Genomic DNA, 18811 nt, shown 5'->3' with positions numbered 1-18811 from the left:
GAAGGACCAGCGATAGACATTTTCGTCGAAGGATTTATCACTAAACATCTCCAACCAGAAGGCCTCACACTATTTTTCGATAGAAAGATCCCATAGAGTTCCAGGAAGAAGACCAAAACCACAGGCTCCCCCTAGACGCTTACTTGCATGAGTCTTCAATTTCCATGACAGAGATGTCATCCTACAAATGGCTCGAAGACCCCCACCAACCAAGAATGAACACTGAAATATAACATTCTTCCCTGATTTTACGATCAGAGTGCAAAGACAAAGCTTCTTGGAAGTTAAAAAGTACTCAGAGAAAAAATCATTAAATACGCCATGTTATTCCCAGTAATATTAAGAGTAGAGGCAGAAGGCAAAACCTAGTTTTTCTCAACATCTGAAGAGACATGGGAATGGATGGATGGATGGATAGAGTCAAGTAAGAAATTGGAATCTATGACATAATATCGACAGACAGAATATCTACATACAAAAATATCGACACAAAAATATCGAAATCAAAAATATCGGAGTCATATCTTCATAAAGGTAAGTACAAAAATATCGAAAAATTAATATCGTAGTACAAAAATATCGAAATTAAAAATATCGTTTTTTTAAATGTATTAATAATAAAGTAAAAATAATTTCAAAATACATATAATTTTACAAATATTAAATAAAACATTAAAACATAATTACAAAATTTAAACTAATACATATACATTTAAAATAAATTAAAAACTCTACATATAAATTAACGCAAAAACTATTAAAACGCATGTATTTACAACGCATGTTTTTACAACGCAGGTACCTTTACAACGCATACCATTACAACGTAAGTATTGGAAAGTATATATTACTTTTTTTAATTTAAAAAAATTGAAAATAATATAATTTAATTTAATATAATTGAATGTAATTTAATTTTTTTTTATTTCATTTAATTCATTTAATTTAAATTTAATTTTATTTTATTTTTATCCTGTACCGCTGTACCCCAAAAACCCAAAACTGACCCTGAAACCTAAAAATTCCCCTGTACCCCAAAAACCCAAAACTGACCCTGAACCCTAAAAATACCCCTTTACCCAAAAACCCCAAACTGACCCTGAACCCTAAAAATACCCCTTTTCCCAAAAACTGAAAACTGACCCTGAACCCTAAAAATACCCCTTTTCCCAAAAACTGAAAACTGACCCTGAACCCTGAAAATACCCCTTTACCCAAAAACCCAAAACTGACCCTGAACCCTAAAAATACCCCTTTTCCCAAAAACTGAAAACTGACCCTGAACCCTGAAAATACCAAAAACCCAAAACTGACCCTGAACCCTAAAAATACCCCTTTACCCAAAAACTGAAAACTGGCCCTGAACCCTAAAAATACCCCTTTACCCAAAAACTGAATACTGACCCTGAACCCTAAAAATACCCCTTTACCCAAAAACTGAAAACTGACCCTGAACCCTAAAAATACCCCTTTACCCAAAAACTGAAAACTGACCCTGAACCCTAAAAATACCCCTTTACCCAAAAACTGAAAACTGACCCTGAACCCTAAAAATACCCCTTTACCCAAAAACTGAAAACTGACCCTGAACCCTAAAAATACCCCTTTACCCAAAAACTGAAAACTGACCCTGAACACTAAAAATACCCTTTTACCCAAAAACTGAAAACTGACCCTGAACCCTAAAAATACCCCTTTAAAAAACTAAAACATATAAAATTTTAAATATAACTATATACTTACCTATACTTACGTTATAATGGTATGCGTTGTAAAGGTACCTGCGTTGTAAAAACATGCGTTGTAAACACATGCGTTGTAATGGTTTTTGCGTTGTAAAAATGTCGTTGTAATGGTAGTGCATTGTAAAAGTTGCATTGTAAAGGTTGTTTCCCCGTTGGATAGCGTAGGGGTAAAAATTACTATTCCCACTCCAGAGGGTGCAACAGTAGGGAAAGCGTTGGATAGCGTAAGGGTTTAAATTACTATTCCCACTCCAGAGGGTGCAACAGTAGGGAAAGCGTTGGATAGCATGGGGGTAAAAATTAATTCCCACACTACTCCCCCTTTAACACACAACACATATAAAAAAGACAATTAATATAAATTTCAATTAATCAATTAATAACAATTAATATTACTAAATTGATGTAATTATAAATGAAATAAATAACACATATTAATTACTAATTAATTAACAATAAATACCAAAAAAATACAATCTCTTTAATTAATTACATTTAATTATATCACACCCTATCCCCTATAAACACACAACCCACTACACATAAATAAATCATATCATTTAATCACTTAATAATTATTAATTACCAATTAATTATTATTTAACAATAACAAAAAATTAAATATATTAGCACATTAACTCTAAATAATGTAATTACATAATTAATATTATTTAATTACCAATTAATTATTAATTAACAATAACAACACATTAAATATATTAGCACATTAACTCTAAATAATTTAATTACATAATTAATATTATTTAATTGCCAATTAATTATTAATTAACAATAACAATAAAGTAAATATATTAGCACATTAGCTGTAATTAATTTAATTTACTAATTAATAATATTTTATCCCAATTAATTAATTAACAATGACAAAAAATTATATATATAAAAAATTACTCTAATTAATGTAATTAACAAATTCATATAAATTAATTACCAATTAATTATTAATTAAAAATATGTACAAAATTATATTAATTAATTAACTAATTAATATTAATTAATTACCAATTAATTATTACTTAAAAATATTTACAAACATATATTAATTAATTAATTATTATTAAATTACTTCCCACCCTATTCCCCTATAAACCCACAACCCGCTCTGATACTAAAACGCAAAAAGTAAACAAATTTACAAATTTTCAAACATACATTACAAAACATGTTTAACAAACAAATAAACAACATAATAAAATACATAACACTAAACAAAATTTCGATATTAGTAAAATTCGATATTAGTAAGATACATACCTTAAAAAAACGATATTCTGTCTGTCGATAATTGGACATCGATATTCTATACTATCGAAATTAAAACATCGATATTATTGTATGTCGATATTTTAATTTCGATATTTTGTCTCACTACCAAGAAATTGAACTAAGGACGGATGTCTGAAGCAGAAATGGAGCCGTCAAAAATAACCTCAAAAAGCTACAAATGACTCAGACCCAGTGGAAAATGAAACAGAAAAGGCCCAAAATAACCATTGAGACTTTTGCTGTGATAAATGGCCGACCTGACATCATATCGACAACCTGGTAATATAATACACACTGACCCTGAATTAACTACTATGAATCAGGGGTTGAATAAATCCAATCCATGCCAGAACTGGAGTATATGCCAAGGCAGGTAATGGGAAATGAGTAAGCAGTACTGGTGGGAGGGAAGCCCAAGCAGGCCATTAGTGCCAAAGTTGCTTAAACTGTTAGTTAACTACATGAAGGGATGGGAGAGGGACCGTTGTGACCACAAACCCTTGATTTTCCGGGGGAAGGGCGACAGGCACTCTGCAATGTTTGGGAGGAGGGTAGTTCACAGACCGCCTTGCTGGGAAGCAGGGAGGGGGGATATGTTGGGGTTGGGAAGGGAAAGTTCTAAGTTGAGTTGTGTTTCCGTCCACAGGCCAGCGACAATGGAAGAGGAGAATTTACAAACACATATGCACCCCACCACACATAGGCTAATAATGAAGGCCATATATGGGGACATCACTGAGCCACCAAGGACAGCAACAGATGTATGACAAACACTTCTATAATGCAAGACCACAATGGGGGGAGATTGAACATAGATAAAGCTTATATAACCCACAATGACCGGAATGGTTGAGAACGCACTTAGAATTCTCACATGGAACGTAAATGGACTGGTAACACATGCGGAAGAAGAGGCAACATGGGAAGGAAAACCTGTGAACCTAATATCAGCCTACATCTCCCCGGCGCTCTACAAAACACGTCTCACTGATCTAAGTAAGCTCATCTTGGAATTACCACTTGGTGCCCTAGTGCTGGAAGATCTCTGCATGACCAAATAAATAGGCGGCCTTCTCGAGCGCACACCCGAGGTAACACACTCTTGTCTGACTTTCTCGCTGCACTGGACCTGGGGCATATATGCCATTACCTCAATTCCCAAACATTATAATACACATTCCAATCTGGGGACCATGACAGCCTGTCTCGTATAGATTATATACCTGCACTGCCAACTAAAGGTGGTAAATTCAGAGAAGCCCGATGTCTAGCGCAAGGAATCACTGATCACTCCCCGTTTTGAGGTAACTTCACCTTTGTCTTACACCGTCAAATGGACAAACATAACTCTAAACCCATGGTTCTTCAAAATCCCAAACATTAGGAAAATAAAGTAGACCACACAGATAACTACTTTAAAAAAATGCGGATTCAGTCGAATCCGCCCAAACACTTAGGGAAGCCTTCAAAATAGTGATAAAGGGGCAAGCACTCTCACTCATGGTGGGGCACAATCAAGAGCGAAGAGAAAGAATCGACAATCTGGAAATGGAAATAATAAAGGGGGAGGAAGTGAGCTTCAGAGCCCCAAATGAGTCAAACAGATGCACCCTAGACATTAAAAGACTTGAATATAAACCACTAGTGAAGGAGGCAGCCAAGGCTAAACATAAGGCTGTGCAATTCCAAATATTTTAAATGAGGGACAAAGCGGGCAAACTCCTGGCCTGGCTCGTAAAATGCAAACAAGCCCAGCGCTGGGTTTCGCTGCTAAAGGTAGACAAAGACACAATAACAAAAGACCCACAAGAGATAACAGAGGCCTTTGCAGACCACTTGGAACGGCTATATACACCAGCCACCAAAACCACAGCCGATTAATCCTGAGAGCTATTGGTTGACATCTCCCTTTTGGAAATGATGAAAGAAAATGCATTGATACTCTGCCTAAACGCGCAGAAGGCATTCAATACAATAGAGTGGCCATATCTCTTCGCCATTCTCGAACAAATGGGCTTTGGCCCCAAATTACATAAATGGGGCAAGCTACTGTACAAAGACCTTAGGGGACAGGTAATAGTGAATAACCTCATGGATGTTTCCATTGAGGAAAGGAACATAGCCAGGCTGTCTGCCATCTCCGTTAATCTTCTCCCTGATACTGGAACCCCTCACAACCTGGGTGAGAGGACCCCGTCTAATCTGAGGGTTAAAATGGGCAGAAGGCCATGAAGATTTAATATCCCTATATGCAGATAATATTTTCTATACCTGACGTCGCCATCAAAGTCAGTCAACAGAGTGCTCCAAATATACACTAACTAACTAACTAACTGTTTTACCATCAATTGGTCCAAATCCATAGTATACACTCTTTATGGCTCACTACCAAAACTACCACCAGATTATGCGGCAGAGTAATATCCCAGCTGAATGTGTGACTTTATCCCAGTCTGGCGCAACCAGATAATCCAAGTAGGTGCTTATTGCCTCTATCCTCTATTTTACAGCTTATTCTTTAAACATTCATATTGTAAGTTCTCCTTATTGGATCTTTGTTGTTTTGGTATTCTTTTATTTATAAAAAATTAAGCTCTATTTTTTAAATTTTCCTTGCCAACCGTACGTTCCAAATCTTCTCTACCACGGCTAATTCCAATTTTCACTCTTCACCGTATGGGGTACCCCAGGGCTCTGTTCTCAGTCCCTTGCTTTTTAATTTGTACGTTAGGCCTCTAGCGCACATTGCCGAACAAGCCGGCCTAACCCTATTCACTTACGCCGACAACTCCCAGATCACCTTTTCCCTTTCAAGCACTGATCCCGGCTCCACCTCTCTCCTTCAATCAGGCTTAGGGAAAATTGCTACATGGATGAATGACAACCTTCCAAAATTGAATAGCGGAAAGACCGAAGTCCTGATTCTTGGTAAAAGGAAAGACCTTTGGGGCCCGTCACACTGGCCTGCAGAGATGGGCGCCCTCCCGCTGCCCTCCAGCAACGCCCATAATCTGGGAATTACTATTGACGATGCCTTAACCATGCACCAACAGGCAGTCAAGGTCTCAGCCGTCTGCTTTACCATCTTGCGTTGGCTTAGGAAAACCATCTGGATACTGCCAAGTGATACCCAAAAATCTGTGGTCCATGCCCTTGTAACATCCCGGCTGGACTATGGAAATGTCCTTTATTTGGGTTCTAACAAGGCAGTAACCAGACGACTGTAGCTGGTACAAAATTCTGCCGCAAGATTACTGTGCAGAATTCCCAAAACCACCCAAATCTCCGGACATCGACGCAACCTACATTAGCTCAGGGTAGAGAGTCGTATCAAATTCAAAACCCTGAGCTACATGTTTAAAATCAAAATGGCACGGCTCCTCAATACCTACAATCCCTTGTAGGTCCCTACACTCCCACTCGCAATCGACAACTCACGGAAACTTTACTGTACCTACTTTCCAGGATGGGTGGGTGATCTTTCTCATACCTGGGTCCCACACTGTGAAATTCTCTCCCCCCTGACATCCGCAAAGAAACCATCTACACATGTTTTCGCAGAGCCCTTAAGACCTGGCTATTCAACCAATAACTCTGTCTATCTGTTTTAATTTACTATTACTTGCACCCTGCTCGTCCAGCGCCATGAAACCCTTTTTGGGTAGCTGTCGCGCTCTACAAGCTCAATAAATAAATAAATAAACCTGTTGTAGATTCTTTTTGTCCGTTATTTTCACTGTTTTTCTTTATGAAGTGTTACACAAATACTTTACACATTGCCTCCAAAGTTAAGCCTGACTGCTCTGTTCCAAGATACCTGGGGCCTCATTTATGAGGCCTTGCGTCAGTTTTGCGCTGCTGATGCGTCACTTTTTGTGACGCATCGGCAGCGTAAAACATGCGCCTTGTTGCCCCATATTTAAAAAGTGATGCATCTAGGTAGATGCGTCACTTTTTAAACCCCTGCGCCACATTATACCTGCGTCAGGTATAATGTATGCAGAGGGGGCGTTCCCCCGCAAAAAGCCTCGTAATAGTGACGCAGTCAAATCTATGAGATTTCACTGCGTCACTTTTAGGATGCTGTTGCGTCAAAATCTTGCGCCTGCCTCACAGCAGGCGTAAGACTGACGCAAGCCCATTCACATGGGGCTTTCCCCATGTGAAAGGAAGCATTGCTAGAGTTGCGTCACTTTTGTGACACACTCCAGCAATGCGTCACTTTTGCGCCTACAGATATGTCAGAAATACTGACGTATCTGTAACTCCTTGCGACATGATGCGTCATATTATAAATATGACGCATCAATCATGTCGCAGGGAGAGCGCAGTGAAAAGTGACGCATCGCTGTTTTCACGCAGCGATGCGTCACTTTTCATAAATGAGGCCCCAGAGGTTGAGCACAGGTTAATTTAGTGAGTGCTTGTGCTTACCACTTACTAGGATTGTGGTAGCTTCTTGACTAGGGCTCACACCCCAATCAACCAGTAAGCCTCCCACTGGCTAGAACATGCAGTCATAGATTTGGAGGAGTCAGGAGTTAAGTTAACTCTAGGCTGGAACTAGGAATTTGTCTCCTCCATGGTCACCCAGCAATGGCCCTTGCCTCGAATAGGCCTGCTATTACCTTTAGATTGGGGAGGAGCAAAAGCTCATTGATAATTACACATTTTTCCTCTTGAAAGAGGGCGAATTGGGGTGATATGATTTTCTGTTTTCTATATAATGTTACACCGTGTCCTCCAATTGGTGACCAAAGATTTTGGAACCCTTGGAGGGCAAATTTTTAAGGATACATTTTTGGGAGGCATTCACTTTTCAAACGCCTGATGCCTCTAAATATGGCGTCAGGCAGCAATGGATACCTGTGATGCCATTGAAACTGCACAGAAGTTGTCAACAGAAAGATCAGAAGGAAAGTGGGCATGAAGTTCCATCAAAGATAACTGGGATGAAGTTGGGCCAGAGCCTGACATTCTTTCAGGAGGGATTCTACCATATAAGTGGTGTAGGTGGTTGTCATCGTCAAAAAATTAGAAGCAGAATAAGACCTCTTAATTACTCCCTCCACCTTTTTATCTATCTGGTCCAAAGGTAGAGCATCTTCAAAGATGACTATGCCCTGTGAAGATATGCCAGCCATAAGTACAGGGGGAAATTCCTCTGAAAACCCCTCCACAGGGTACAGTTGAGAGAAAAAAATAGGAACGGCTGACTTCTTAATGTCTTTACACTAATGTTAAAGCACTTTGCGCACTGCACAGTGTAGGGGCAAAAAGTCTGGGGCAAAATGTAAATCACATCCTCCATTGGAAAAGAAAAAAAAAGAGTTCTCTCTGATGGGCCCGACTCAAAGACAAAATCCTAAATGTACCACCATTTTGGTATTCACAGAAGGCACTTACTCATTTTGGTACTCACAGAAGGCAATTACTCATTTCGGTATTCACAGAAGTTAGGAGTCCTAACTTTAGGACTCCTAAATGCCTTCTGTGAATACCAAAAGTCTCAAAGTTTGGATTTTTCTCCGTTTAGGAGTAATAAAGTTAGGACTCCTAACTTCTGTGATTACCAAAATTAGTATGTGCCTTCTGTGAATACCAAAATGGTAGTAAGTTTAGTATTTTGGCTTAAGTTAGTTCTGTGAATCGGGCCCACAGTGCCTAAATAGATGAGCTTGCAGGGCTTTAAATGCTGCTTCCACAGTCTCATTAATCAAGAGGTGCAGATCATACAGAATCAGGACCTCTGCTGCACCTGAGGATGTATCAGCAGTCTCTGTAAGGATAGACAATGGAAAATTCAACAGCGTGCACTTCCTGACTCCAACTCATTTTTTTAGAAAATATATAATGTGGCTGCCAAAATCTTGGAGGAGCTGACATGTTGGATGAAGGAAATGTCCTACACACTGGACGATAATGGGACAGGAATATGATTTGCACTTCCATGCAGAACTCTGCTAGAACAAAAGCCGCACAAAGCCACCCTGAGTCACTTTAAGTGACCCCATAAATCATGAGTAAGGCAACGCAGCACAAATCGCTGCATCGTCTTACTCTGCACCCAGGAGGCATTCCATGGACATTGCAGTGGGTTTTCACATGCAACACTCATGGAATTTGTTGCTGCCCCAGATTTTCTTAAGTGATATAAACCTGGGGTAGCACCAAATCCACAAGCCTCCCCAGGTGAGGATTAAATATGAGAAATGTGTTTATTTCTGATATGACAAATGAACATTTAAAATATTTAAAACAGAAAACGCTTAATTTGACATACCAGGTAAGCTATCCTGCAGCGCAGAAAAAGGAACCAGATCTTCTCATAACTTGTTGCCCCTTTATGCATGATGGGTAATCAGGAGCCATCTTTGGGGAATCTTTTGACTTAGCTAGGTAATTGGTTTCTGTGGAGCAGGAGAATTACTCATGGAGTAAGGATTGCTACAGGAAGATGGATGAGGTGGTAACGAGGGTGACTTTCAACAACCAAGGCGCTAGGGCATGTTCCCAGTCCTTTTATGACTTTTTCCAAGAGAAGTTTCAAGCAACTACCTATGTATTGCCACAGAATATGGGACCAGATGTGTCAAAGGGTTTTGCCCATTCTGTGTCTATGGGGAAATGTGTTGATACATATGGCCCACGGTGTATATGTTTCTCTTTCCATGGCCTGTATACCCCTTTCGACTGGTGTAATGAGATGCACGATGCATGCTGTGTCCGGACTGTACTGAGGCACTGAGGTTGCAATGCTGTACCAGGCAGGGAATACATGGGCTAGGTGTCATTGGGTCTATGGTGCTATTCAAAATTGAAACTCTATATCCCTTTTTAGGCTTTTTTTGTTTGTGACTCACACTTTTACAACTAAGACTCTCTCCTAAACAGGGTATGAACAAATTTCATAGATAATTAGATGTTGAACAATTTTCTGAGGCTAAACCCTGAGCAGAATGTATTCCATTACATTGCTAACACAACCCCCAATATTTACTAAGCATGACTATTGCATCTTCACAATGAACACTTTACCCCAAATGTTAGCCCTGGGATCAAATTGCTGGTATTCTGGTTAGATCCATACAGGTCCATGTGATCTCACATTGAGCCCACATAACATCTGCGAGGTCAACTCTTCACCCCTAAACATTTTTAAAGCATTGCTTCTACAAGTTGACTTTTTCAACATGATGATTTCAAGAAATCATCCTATCAAGACTGGAATATGGAAACAACCTACCTATAGGTATTTAAGTGCCTGCTGTGTCTCCGGTTAAATCCTTGATAAACCCTGTAGTCAGACCAGCTTCAGGACCTAAAAAAGATGCCTAACGTTTACACAGCACAAGAGTCCCCCAAACACTCTCATCTACTGTGCCTTCATTTTCACCCAGAGATATTTCAAGGTCATCGTTAACCATAGGGGGACTGTTGTTTTAAACAAATAAACTACAGTATTTGTAAAATGTAAAAAGAATGGACATGTCAGTCCTGATAGATCCCTTCCACTTCAACCCATGTCCAGAGGTTCTTTCAGATGAGTGGAGGGGGACGATGGCAAGGAGGAGACCACCAGGGCAGCTCTCAGAGCCAGAACCGTATACTGTGAGCCCCAGAGAAGTCATAGTAATATCCCAGGTGAAAGAGGAAAAGAGAAATATCTAAGAAAATTGCTGAAGTGATGGCTCAGAAGGGGGGCACTATGTGGTGGCTAATGCTTTCATTTACACATGGACAGGGACAGCTCGCTCAATGGATGCCCTGAGGAAAGATGGGAGATATGGGGGCTCATTATTTTAAAGGTCTACCACTGCAATTAGTGCAGCAGGTGCAGCATCTCTGTGGCCAGAGGTATGATCACTACACCCAAAGTATGTCTGTATTAGTAGAAAAAGGGGTTTGGGGTACATTTTCCTTACTTACATAAGGGCAAAGGTCACCTTTGCTGCGCAGGGAACAGGATCCAAGCAATGGAGGGCAAAATATTGGGTTTTTCTCGATGTCTTTTCTACATTGACAAAGGAGTAGGTGGCCTGCTTTGTGCCTCAGGCCTAGGAGTGATGGGCAAGTGTACATGCAAGTGTGGTACTACTGGCAATTGCTTAATGGAAACATACAATATAAAACCAGGTATTGCAATAATGGCGAGAGAGAGGAAAAAAAATCACACATGGGATTTTCAAAAATTAATCCAATTTATATTTTTCAAAAACTTTCTAGCAATGCATACATATGATAAGAAGTTTGTATCACGGTTGGATAACAGTGTGCATTGAAAAGTGTTCATAGAAATACTCATGTGCAACTTGATAAGGAAAAGAAGAGTAATGGTTGTCAAAGAATACTTTTATACAATTAACAACAATGGCTAAAGCACCTCAAATTAGCTAATGTAATATGCCTGTTGGAAGACTAATCTTCTGCTCAAAGGCAATAGCTCAGAGTTAAGAACTGGTGGTAACTGAATCCTAATACACCATTCATGAGGATCTCTGTATTCAATCCAGGTTTGAAAATCAATGTCGACGTTTCGACCAAATTGTTGCATGAGGTGAAATAAACCCATCAGGACAGTGGTGAAGAATAATATGGCACCCTAGAGTAGCACAAAAACAAGGTAGGTAACTGGGCCCTACTCGGATACAGCCGTAGAGAGGGCACAAGGCTCCTCATCCACAAATTGACCACGCGGTGAAGACTCCTCACAGTCGTAAGGATACTACTCCTTAAATTCCTTTGTGAATAGCAACAAATATAAACTTACTCTAAAGAGCAAGTTTACCTTTGTTAAACTAGCCCCTAGACAGTAGGTTATCAGCACTGAGTAAAGTAAAGTAAAGTCCACATTTGTAAAGCGCACAATCACCCGTAAGGGTCTCTAGGCGGTGGGGGCCGTCGGGAAGATTAAGCGAGCTATTGCCCAGAGTCACATGGTGCTGGGCTAACCTGCCGCCGGAGCCGGGGATCGAACCGTGGTCCCCAGATTCCAGCGTCAGTCGCCCTGGCCGTGGCGCCACACCTCTTCCAGTGTGGCAAACAACGACCCTGTGAAATATTTATGGCAGTGGAGAAAATGATCCTTGCTCCAGACACAAATACCATCGTACTCTGTGGAGCAGGCAGGGATGGCCTTGTGTGTTAGGGACAGCTTCTAGAGTACTGGTAAAAATATTTGATGCCTCGCAGTGTAGTAGAGGAAAATGCAGCTGAGGCCTGGTTAGCAGGCCTCTGCACATAACAGAGGTAGAGTCCGGATTGTTCAAAAGGCTGGAAAAAATGTCATAGGACACGAAGTAGGCATGTATTTCTTACTGTCTAATCTTTGCTAACCCTGAGCCAAGGTTAGTAATGTCTCTTCTGTATCATAGAGTAGGCAGTCTACCCAATTCAACAGTTCCTAATCAAGTGCCAGGATTGCGGATTATTAAAGTCAAACCAATTATTGTACCCATCTGCTAACTCACTGGGGGAGGGTGTACTGTACTTGTTAAGAATTCACTATGTCTTCAACTTTATTCTTCTCAATGGCCTTCCTCATATTCTCCCAAAATACCATCTGCTTGTCCTCATTTCTATCAGGCCATGCTATGTATGTCTTTTTCTTCACCATCTTGGCCAGCCTGTGATAGGCAGACAGCTGGTACTTTGAAACATGCTCCAAGAAGACCAAGATGAGGACATCCTCCTGCTCTGCAAGCAGCCGATAGGTCGCCATTCGCATCTCCAGAGAGCCCCATTCACTCCTCAGATAATTGTGGCTGATCACACAGATGGTCTTCCTGCTCCTGTAAATACTGTCTGCTATGTTATCCACAATGTCTTTCCCCACCTCGAAATCCCTGTTGTGTAGGCACAGTTTAAAGAATGGTGGCCCTTTCTCCTCCAGGTTCGGAATGAGATGCTGCAAAATCCAGCCTTGGTCACTGCTGCTGTAGGACACAAAAGCATCAAACTCATATTTTACAGGCTTGCCTTTTCTTCCCCTTATTCGGTTCAGCCATGCATAGAATATATACATCAAACTCAAGAAATGAGAGCTACATATTTTGTATAATGAAGTGACAGATATGAAAAAAAGAAGAAATATGAATGTCAAAAGGAATAACATAAACTCTATTTCTTGCTCACAGCTTTTACGTAAGAAAATCAAAAAGTTAAGCTTTGTACGCTCCTGAATGCAGATCAAATTGCTAAAATTGGTGACAAAGGTCTGTGGTGTACTGGCAGCCCAAGTGTAAAACCATGTATTGTCGCAATTGCATGGGAAGGTTACATCTTCTAAATACCAATATTTCAGCTTTGGAAATAATCGCTGAAGACCATTATCCAGTGTTGCAAAAGCATCATTACGATTTACAAAAACACGAAGCGAGACCATACTTTGGAACATGCCAAAAGTTAGGTATTTAAGCCCAGAATTCTGCAGAATAAGAAATTGTAAACTTGTCAAATTCTGAAATATAAATTCTGAATTATAAATTGGGTTGTCCATAGCCGAATACAAATTCCATACTTCTAAATATTTCAAATAGATTAAATTAGAGAAATTTAATGCACTGTAATATCCTCCACCAATAAAATGATTATAAAACAGTTTCTCTAAAACGGGGCACATCTGGTAAAAAGAGATCTGTTTACCCATAGAACTGATATCAGAATTATAATATATATTAAGTTCTGTGGTGTTGTGGAAGAGAAATGCATTGGGTGTATTAATGATTATAAAAAAGGCACGCAGAGACACTATTTTTACAGAAGAGAGTGCTATAACACTTTTACTTTTGATGTCTATATATTCACTTGCTTTGCATGTTAAAACGGTTAATTGAGGAAAATTCTCAGGTATAACATACATCATGTTTGTTTCCAGTGTGAGCTCTTTAAGGGACTTTTGCTCTCCCCATTGATACCCTTCAAATGTTTCAAAGGAATTTTCACTAATATCTAAGGTCAGCAAGTTGGGCACAGGTTCCAAAATGAGGCTATCTAGATGCTTGAGTTTGTTGCCATGCAAGTCCAGATGCTTTAGGTGGAGCAATCCGAAGAATCCCAGAGTTTCAATTGTTTCGATCCTATTTGAATTGAGATCCAGCACAAGTAAATGAGCCATGCAGGCAAATTGTTTGTTTTTGACAAAGCTTACATTGTTGAATGAAAAGTCCAGAACCTGTAGTCCAGAATAGAAATGCATTTTTTCATATGAAAGAGGACACAGGTCTAGTTTGAGGTCAGTAATTTGAGAGAGAATTAAAACTCGCAGATGAGAAATCTTGTATAAAATATCACTTGCAAGATATTTAAGATGATTGCGTCTCAGATCCAAGGTTTCCAAAGACCCACACTCGAACAAGTCCTTTCCTGACAACTGCTCAAGGTCACTATTGGTAACAGCAAACGACAATAGTTTAAATCTGGATGCAATGTAACACATGTTAATGGTAGATGGAGTTTCCTTCTTCACAAACCTAAGAAATAAATTGTCTAATGTGCCAGCTCCACAATGCAAAAGATCATTTAACAGCAGGGGCGGAGGGCTAAGAATCAGCGAGCGAAGCCCCATCCTACTAAAAGCATCCGGGCTGAGTTTACTAACAGGATTTTCTGATAGATCCAGCTCAAAGATCGCTGGAATGTTATCCCATTGCTTGAACCCAAGTTTCATCCGTACGATCTCAATGTCATTGCTGCTTAGGTCTAGTCGGTGAACTGATTGCATTCCCCTGAAGACACTGAACACCATGGACAAGTCATTAATGTTATCATACTGTAGAGAGAGTTCCTGAAGCTGAACAGAAGGTGGCAGATCCACCTGTCCAATATGAGTAATACAGATGTTATTCAAGGTTAGAGTTTTTAAGGATGTCAAATTAAGAAATACATCTTGCGCCAATGATATGTTTTTGCATTTAGGAGTTAAGGGATCATTTAAAATGGTAAGGTTTTGAAGGTGTGGCAGTCCGTGGAACGCTCCTGGGAGCACAGTTTGAACTTCCATATCCAAATACAAATACTGTAGCGCCTGGAATCTACAGAGTGCATTCCTGTGAATGGTTGATACACTTCCAGTAGCACACAGAGCCGGGACATGTCTAGGAACATCAGATAGATCTTCTGGTAAAGCAGCGATATTACTGCAAATAGCAAATAAGGTTTTTTTTTTTTAAATGAAGGCCATGAATAACAATATGGCATTCTGTACAGGTGTATAGCATCCTCAGCGAGTAAACATTTTCTACTGGTCCACCCAAGGCTGACGTGAGTACTGGTGGAGAGGAAAAATAAGACACCGCTCCAGGCAGAGAAGATCACTTCCTTCATTCTTTTAATGTTTGAAGTCACCTGGATGCAGGTCTTTTCTTCTCTGAAAAACGAAATAAAATGCAGAGTTAGCCAGAAACTACATTTGGCCTACTAATAGTTATTATTTTGCTAAGGACCAATAATCTAGAAATGTAATACTTTGTAGGTCATGAATGACAAGAATGTGCACAAACGCTCACATATAACTTTTATGACATTTTTGTGAAAAAGAGAAAACAGAAATCAGTGTGATTCAGTAACAGGCAAAATATGTTAATTAGGCCCTCATTCGGTTATTCGGTGGAGGGTCCACTGACATCTATTGATGCGATCCGACCACCCGATTACAAACTGGGGAGAGAATGACCGCTGCTGTTCCAAAGGGCTCGAGGAGTATGTCAGAGCCGCAGTGATACCGTAATCCCTAACATAGGGGCAGTGCCTGTTCATCCACCACCATAGGTATTATGATGTCTCTTTCTGTCTGCCTGTCTATGGCGATCCAATGCCATTGAAAAGCAGATTGAAAGGTACCCTGGGGGCCCCTAGCAAGGCCCCAGTCCTCTCTGGGCCTTTGCTATGGGGCCTGTCTCCCCCCAAACATCCATGCGCTGTGTGGCAGGCACCACATGGTTCATGCCACAAGGTGTATGCATGTTTGAAAACATCCAGTTTTCTGTTACAGCACGGGCCACCCAAGCTGCAATGGAAAAATTGATGTTTCCCAATTCAGCAGGTAGAACCGCTGGGTTAAAGTCAGGTGAATTCTATCCCGCTATGGAGTGTGCCGTATGCCTGTCCGACCGACATCGTAATAGGCCCCTTAGAGTTTGGTGGCTGAAGATCATCCATCCAAACTTGGAATCTATCACATCCACCTTTGTGTACAGTGTATATGTTTGTGCTGTACAGCAGTAGACTGTGTTTTGGTTCTCAAGTAAATTTCACTGTACTGTGTTATTTAAATGTATTCTGGACTATGCTGTATGGTACTCAATGTGTGAATGTCCATTTATCATTTATTAGTACATTTGCTCCAAGTAACATGTCTTAGAAGGTGCCAGAATAGGTGCAGAGCGAACAAACAATTGAAAACATATTAGGGACGATCTCCAAAAAGGATTTATTCACCAAAGCCACGAAGTTTACCCTAGGAAAATTGTGTGTGCATAACTAGAAAACTGCCAAAACGAATCTCACCAAATAATATTGGCTCTGCGGCAGTGCATGCACAATTCTGAGTGCGTTTGCACTGGTCACCTCCAAGTCTTTTCCCGGGGTCATGAATTTAGCAAAATGCCAGTGCTGGTAGAAGTGATATCCCATTCCTTTGGGCCAATGGATGACATTTTGCGAAGTGACATCACATTGAGTGAGTTTAAGATTACATCTGCCTATCTACCCGTGTGTGATTTGCTAGTCCCTGGACTAATGCACTGTATTGCAAATTATGAAGAAGGTATGTGAAAGACATACTCACTCTCAAGTTTCCCTTATTTGTGAGGTATGGCCTTCATCCTGCCGACACTTACCGTCACTTTTACTTAGAAAATGAAGGGGGATATTCTCAAGAACGTATGATAATTATCACAAAATTAGCATAACGCAACTTTGCCTATTGCAGTCTATCATGGGAAAATAACACTGTGTTAACGTTGTATTCTGAACATGCAATAGACTCACGATAACGCATCAAATGACAGCGTTAAAATTAACGCGATGCTTAAAAAGTGAGTAAAACAAACGCTAAAAAAGCGTCGATGTCCCAAATCGCGATACAAAATCAGCGATAACCAGATACAGGCCTGCAATTCTCATGCGGGCAAATGCTCTATTAAAGCAGAGAAAACAAATTATACATTTTTTTACTACGTAGGACCATGTACGCACCCAGACCGAGTGCAGAGACCAACGCAAACCCCATTTCTTTTTTTTTTTAATACAAAAAGAGAAAAAAAGGAAAAAAGATAGGGGAAAGAAGGATATTATCTTTAAACATACATTCTTACAATTTATACAGTGTTGATATATCTAGTGCACATTTGTTTATATTGGATGAATTGTTTTTATGTTATCCATTCCTTGTTTCCATAATGCATTTATAGAGACATAAACTGTACACAAATCAATTGTTATAATACATTATAAAACAATCAGTTCTTGCATGGCTGTTGAGTATCTGTATCCTATGCACATTTCAGCGATGAGCCTTCATCAGGAAGCCATGTAAACATTATGATTGAAACATAACAGGGTGCATATACAGAAAAATATATAGATATGTAAATCGGTTCTACTCAAATTTACGCTCAATGACAGAGTCAGAATAACTATTAACACAAAAATTACAAGTTAAAATAGACTTGTCACAAGTAAGCAAAAAATACCTTAATGGTGCAAGAAAAAAGAAAAGATTGTGATGGACCAAAGTATGTCACAAAAGTAACCACCACCATGAGTCTTATAAGCTAAAAAGGATAGGAATGAGAGACCAGGGCGAAAATGAAAACACAAAGATAAAGGGCCACGGTATAGTGACTAGAAGTACAGACAAGAATTGTATTTGAGTGGTTGAAAGTTGCATGTATTGCATGATCAAGCGGAGAATGGATCAAATGAAAAACCCAAACGGCGGGATGATGGGACAATACAAATGTGGTAATGAGATGCAGTTACCTGGTATTGCCAAAGGGTAGATCTAACCAGGGTCAAACCGATTGATATAAAATATGATGGTTGCGTACTTTGTAAGAGACCTGTTATAAAAATAGGAAAAGGTTAAGGGTAAAGGTTATTATTGTCCGTATTGTTGCTACAAACAGGAATGACCTATCTATAAACTGCGATATGATACTATAATGTCTCATTCTTAGAATTTTTACCTATAGGTCGATGATCATTTGAGAAAATGGTGAAGAGAGAATCAATATCCAGTCCGTGGGATTCCAAGTCTCGCAATGGTAAAAATATACAGATCTTCGGGTGAAATTGTTGTCCACACTACAAAGGAAAAATACGCAAAGGGCAATTTAGATCAATGCAGTTTAGAATCAAACTGAAGATATAAGCGGAGGACGTACATATTCTTCAGTTGCTGTGTTCACCACAGTGTATTTATATTTCTTTTAGAGATGGAGGTAATATTACAGTGTCGCGAGCTGCGAGAAAGAATAGAGACTATGTTTAGTCCCAGTCGAGTAAGTATGGGCATTTAGTAAAAACACTTGCATCTATTGATGAACTAATTATCGAAGTAAGGCCGAGAAAATGGTGGTGTGATTCTAGATGTGAGTGGTAGATTAATGACCAAGCCTCTCATTATGGTTACTGTCTAGCGTGCTATTCTGCCTAATACCGGGAAAGATTAGATATGCATAATGTGATGCCTTACAACAGCTCATGGACATCTTAGGCAACCCACCTCCAGGAGCAGGGCAGTCCAGCTGCATCAGGGAGACCCCGCCCCCTTCACA

The 18811-nt window shown here is 39.8% G+C and overlaps 1 protein-coding gene across 3 annotated transcripts in view; it reads right to left on the bottom strand.

The window, feature by feature from the left end:
* Positions 1–11234: 11234 nt before the first annotated feature.
* The window catches only part of LOC144767475 (toll-like receptor 12), a 32638-nt gene continuing 25061 nt past the window's right edge, over positions 11235–18811 (bottom strand). For 2 of the 3 annotated variants that reach the window (XM_078650892.1, XM_078650893.1), the window contains exons 2-4: positions 18221–18338; positions 18015–18094; positions 11235–15399 (exon numbers count right to left, since the gene is read on the bottom strand). In XM_078650892.1, coding sequence (XP_078507018.1) covers positions 12526–15033 — 2508 coding nt within the window. In that variant the 5' untranslated portion in view covers positions 15034–15399; positions 18015–18094; positions 18221–18338 and the 3' untranslated portion in view covers positions 11235–12525. The remainder of the gene's footprint in view (positions 15400–18014; positions 18095–18220; positions 18339–18811) is intronic. The other variant, XM_078650894.1, reaches the window with a different exon arrangement.

This window comes from Lissotriton helveticus, chromosome 7 (genome assembly GCF_964261635.1).
Source record: "Lissotriton helveticus chromosome 7, aLisHel1.1, whole genome shotgun sequence".
NCBI lineage: Eukaryota > Metazoa > Chordata > Amphibia > Caudata > Salamandridae > Lissotriton > Lissotriton helveticus.
The sequence above is the reverse complement of the archived record's forward strand: the minus strand, read 5'-3'. Positions and strand labels throughout refer to the sequence as shown.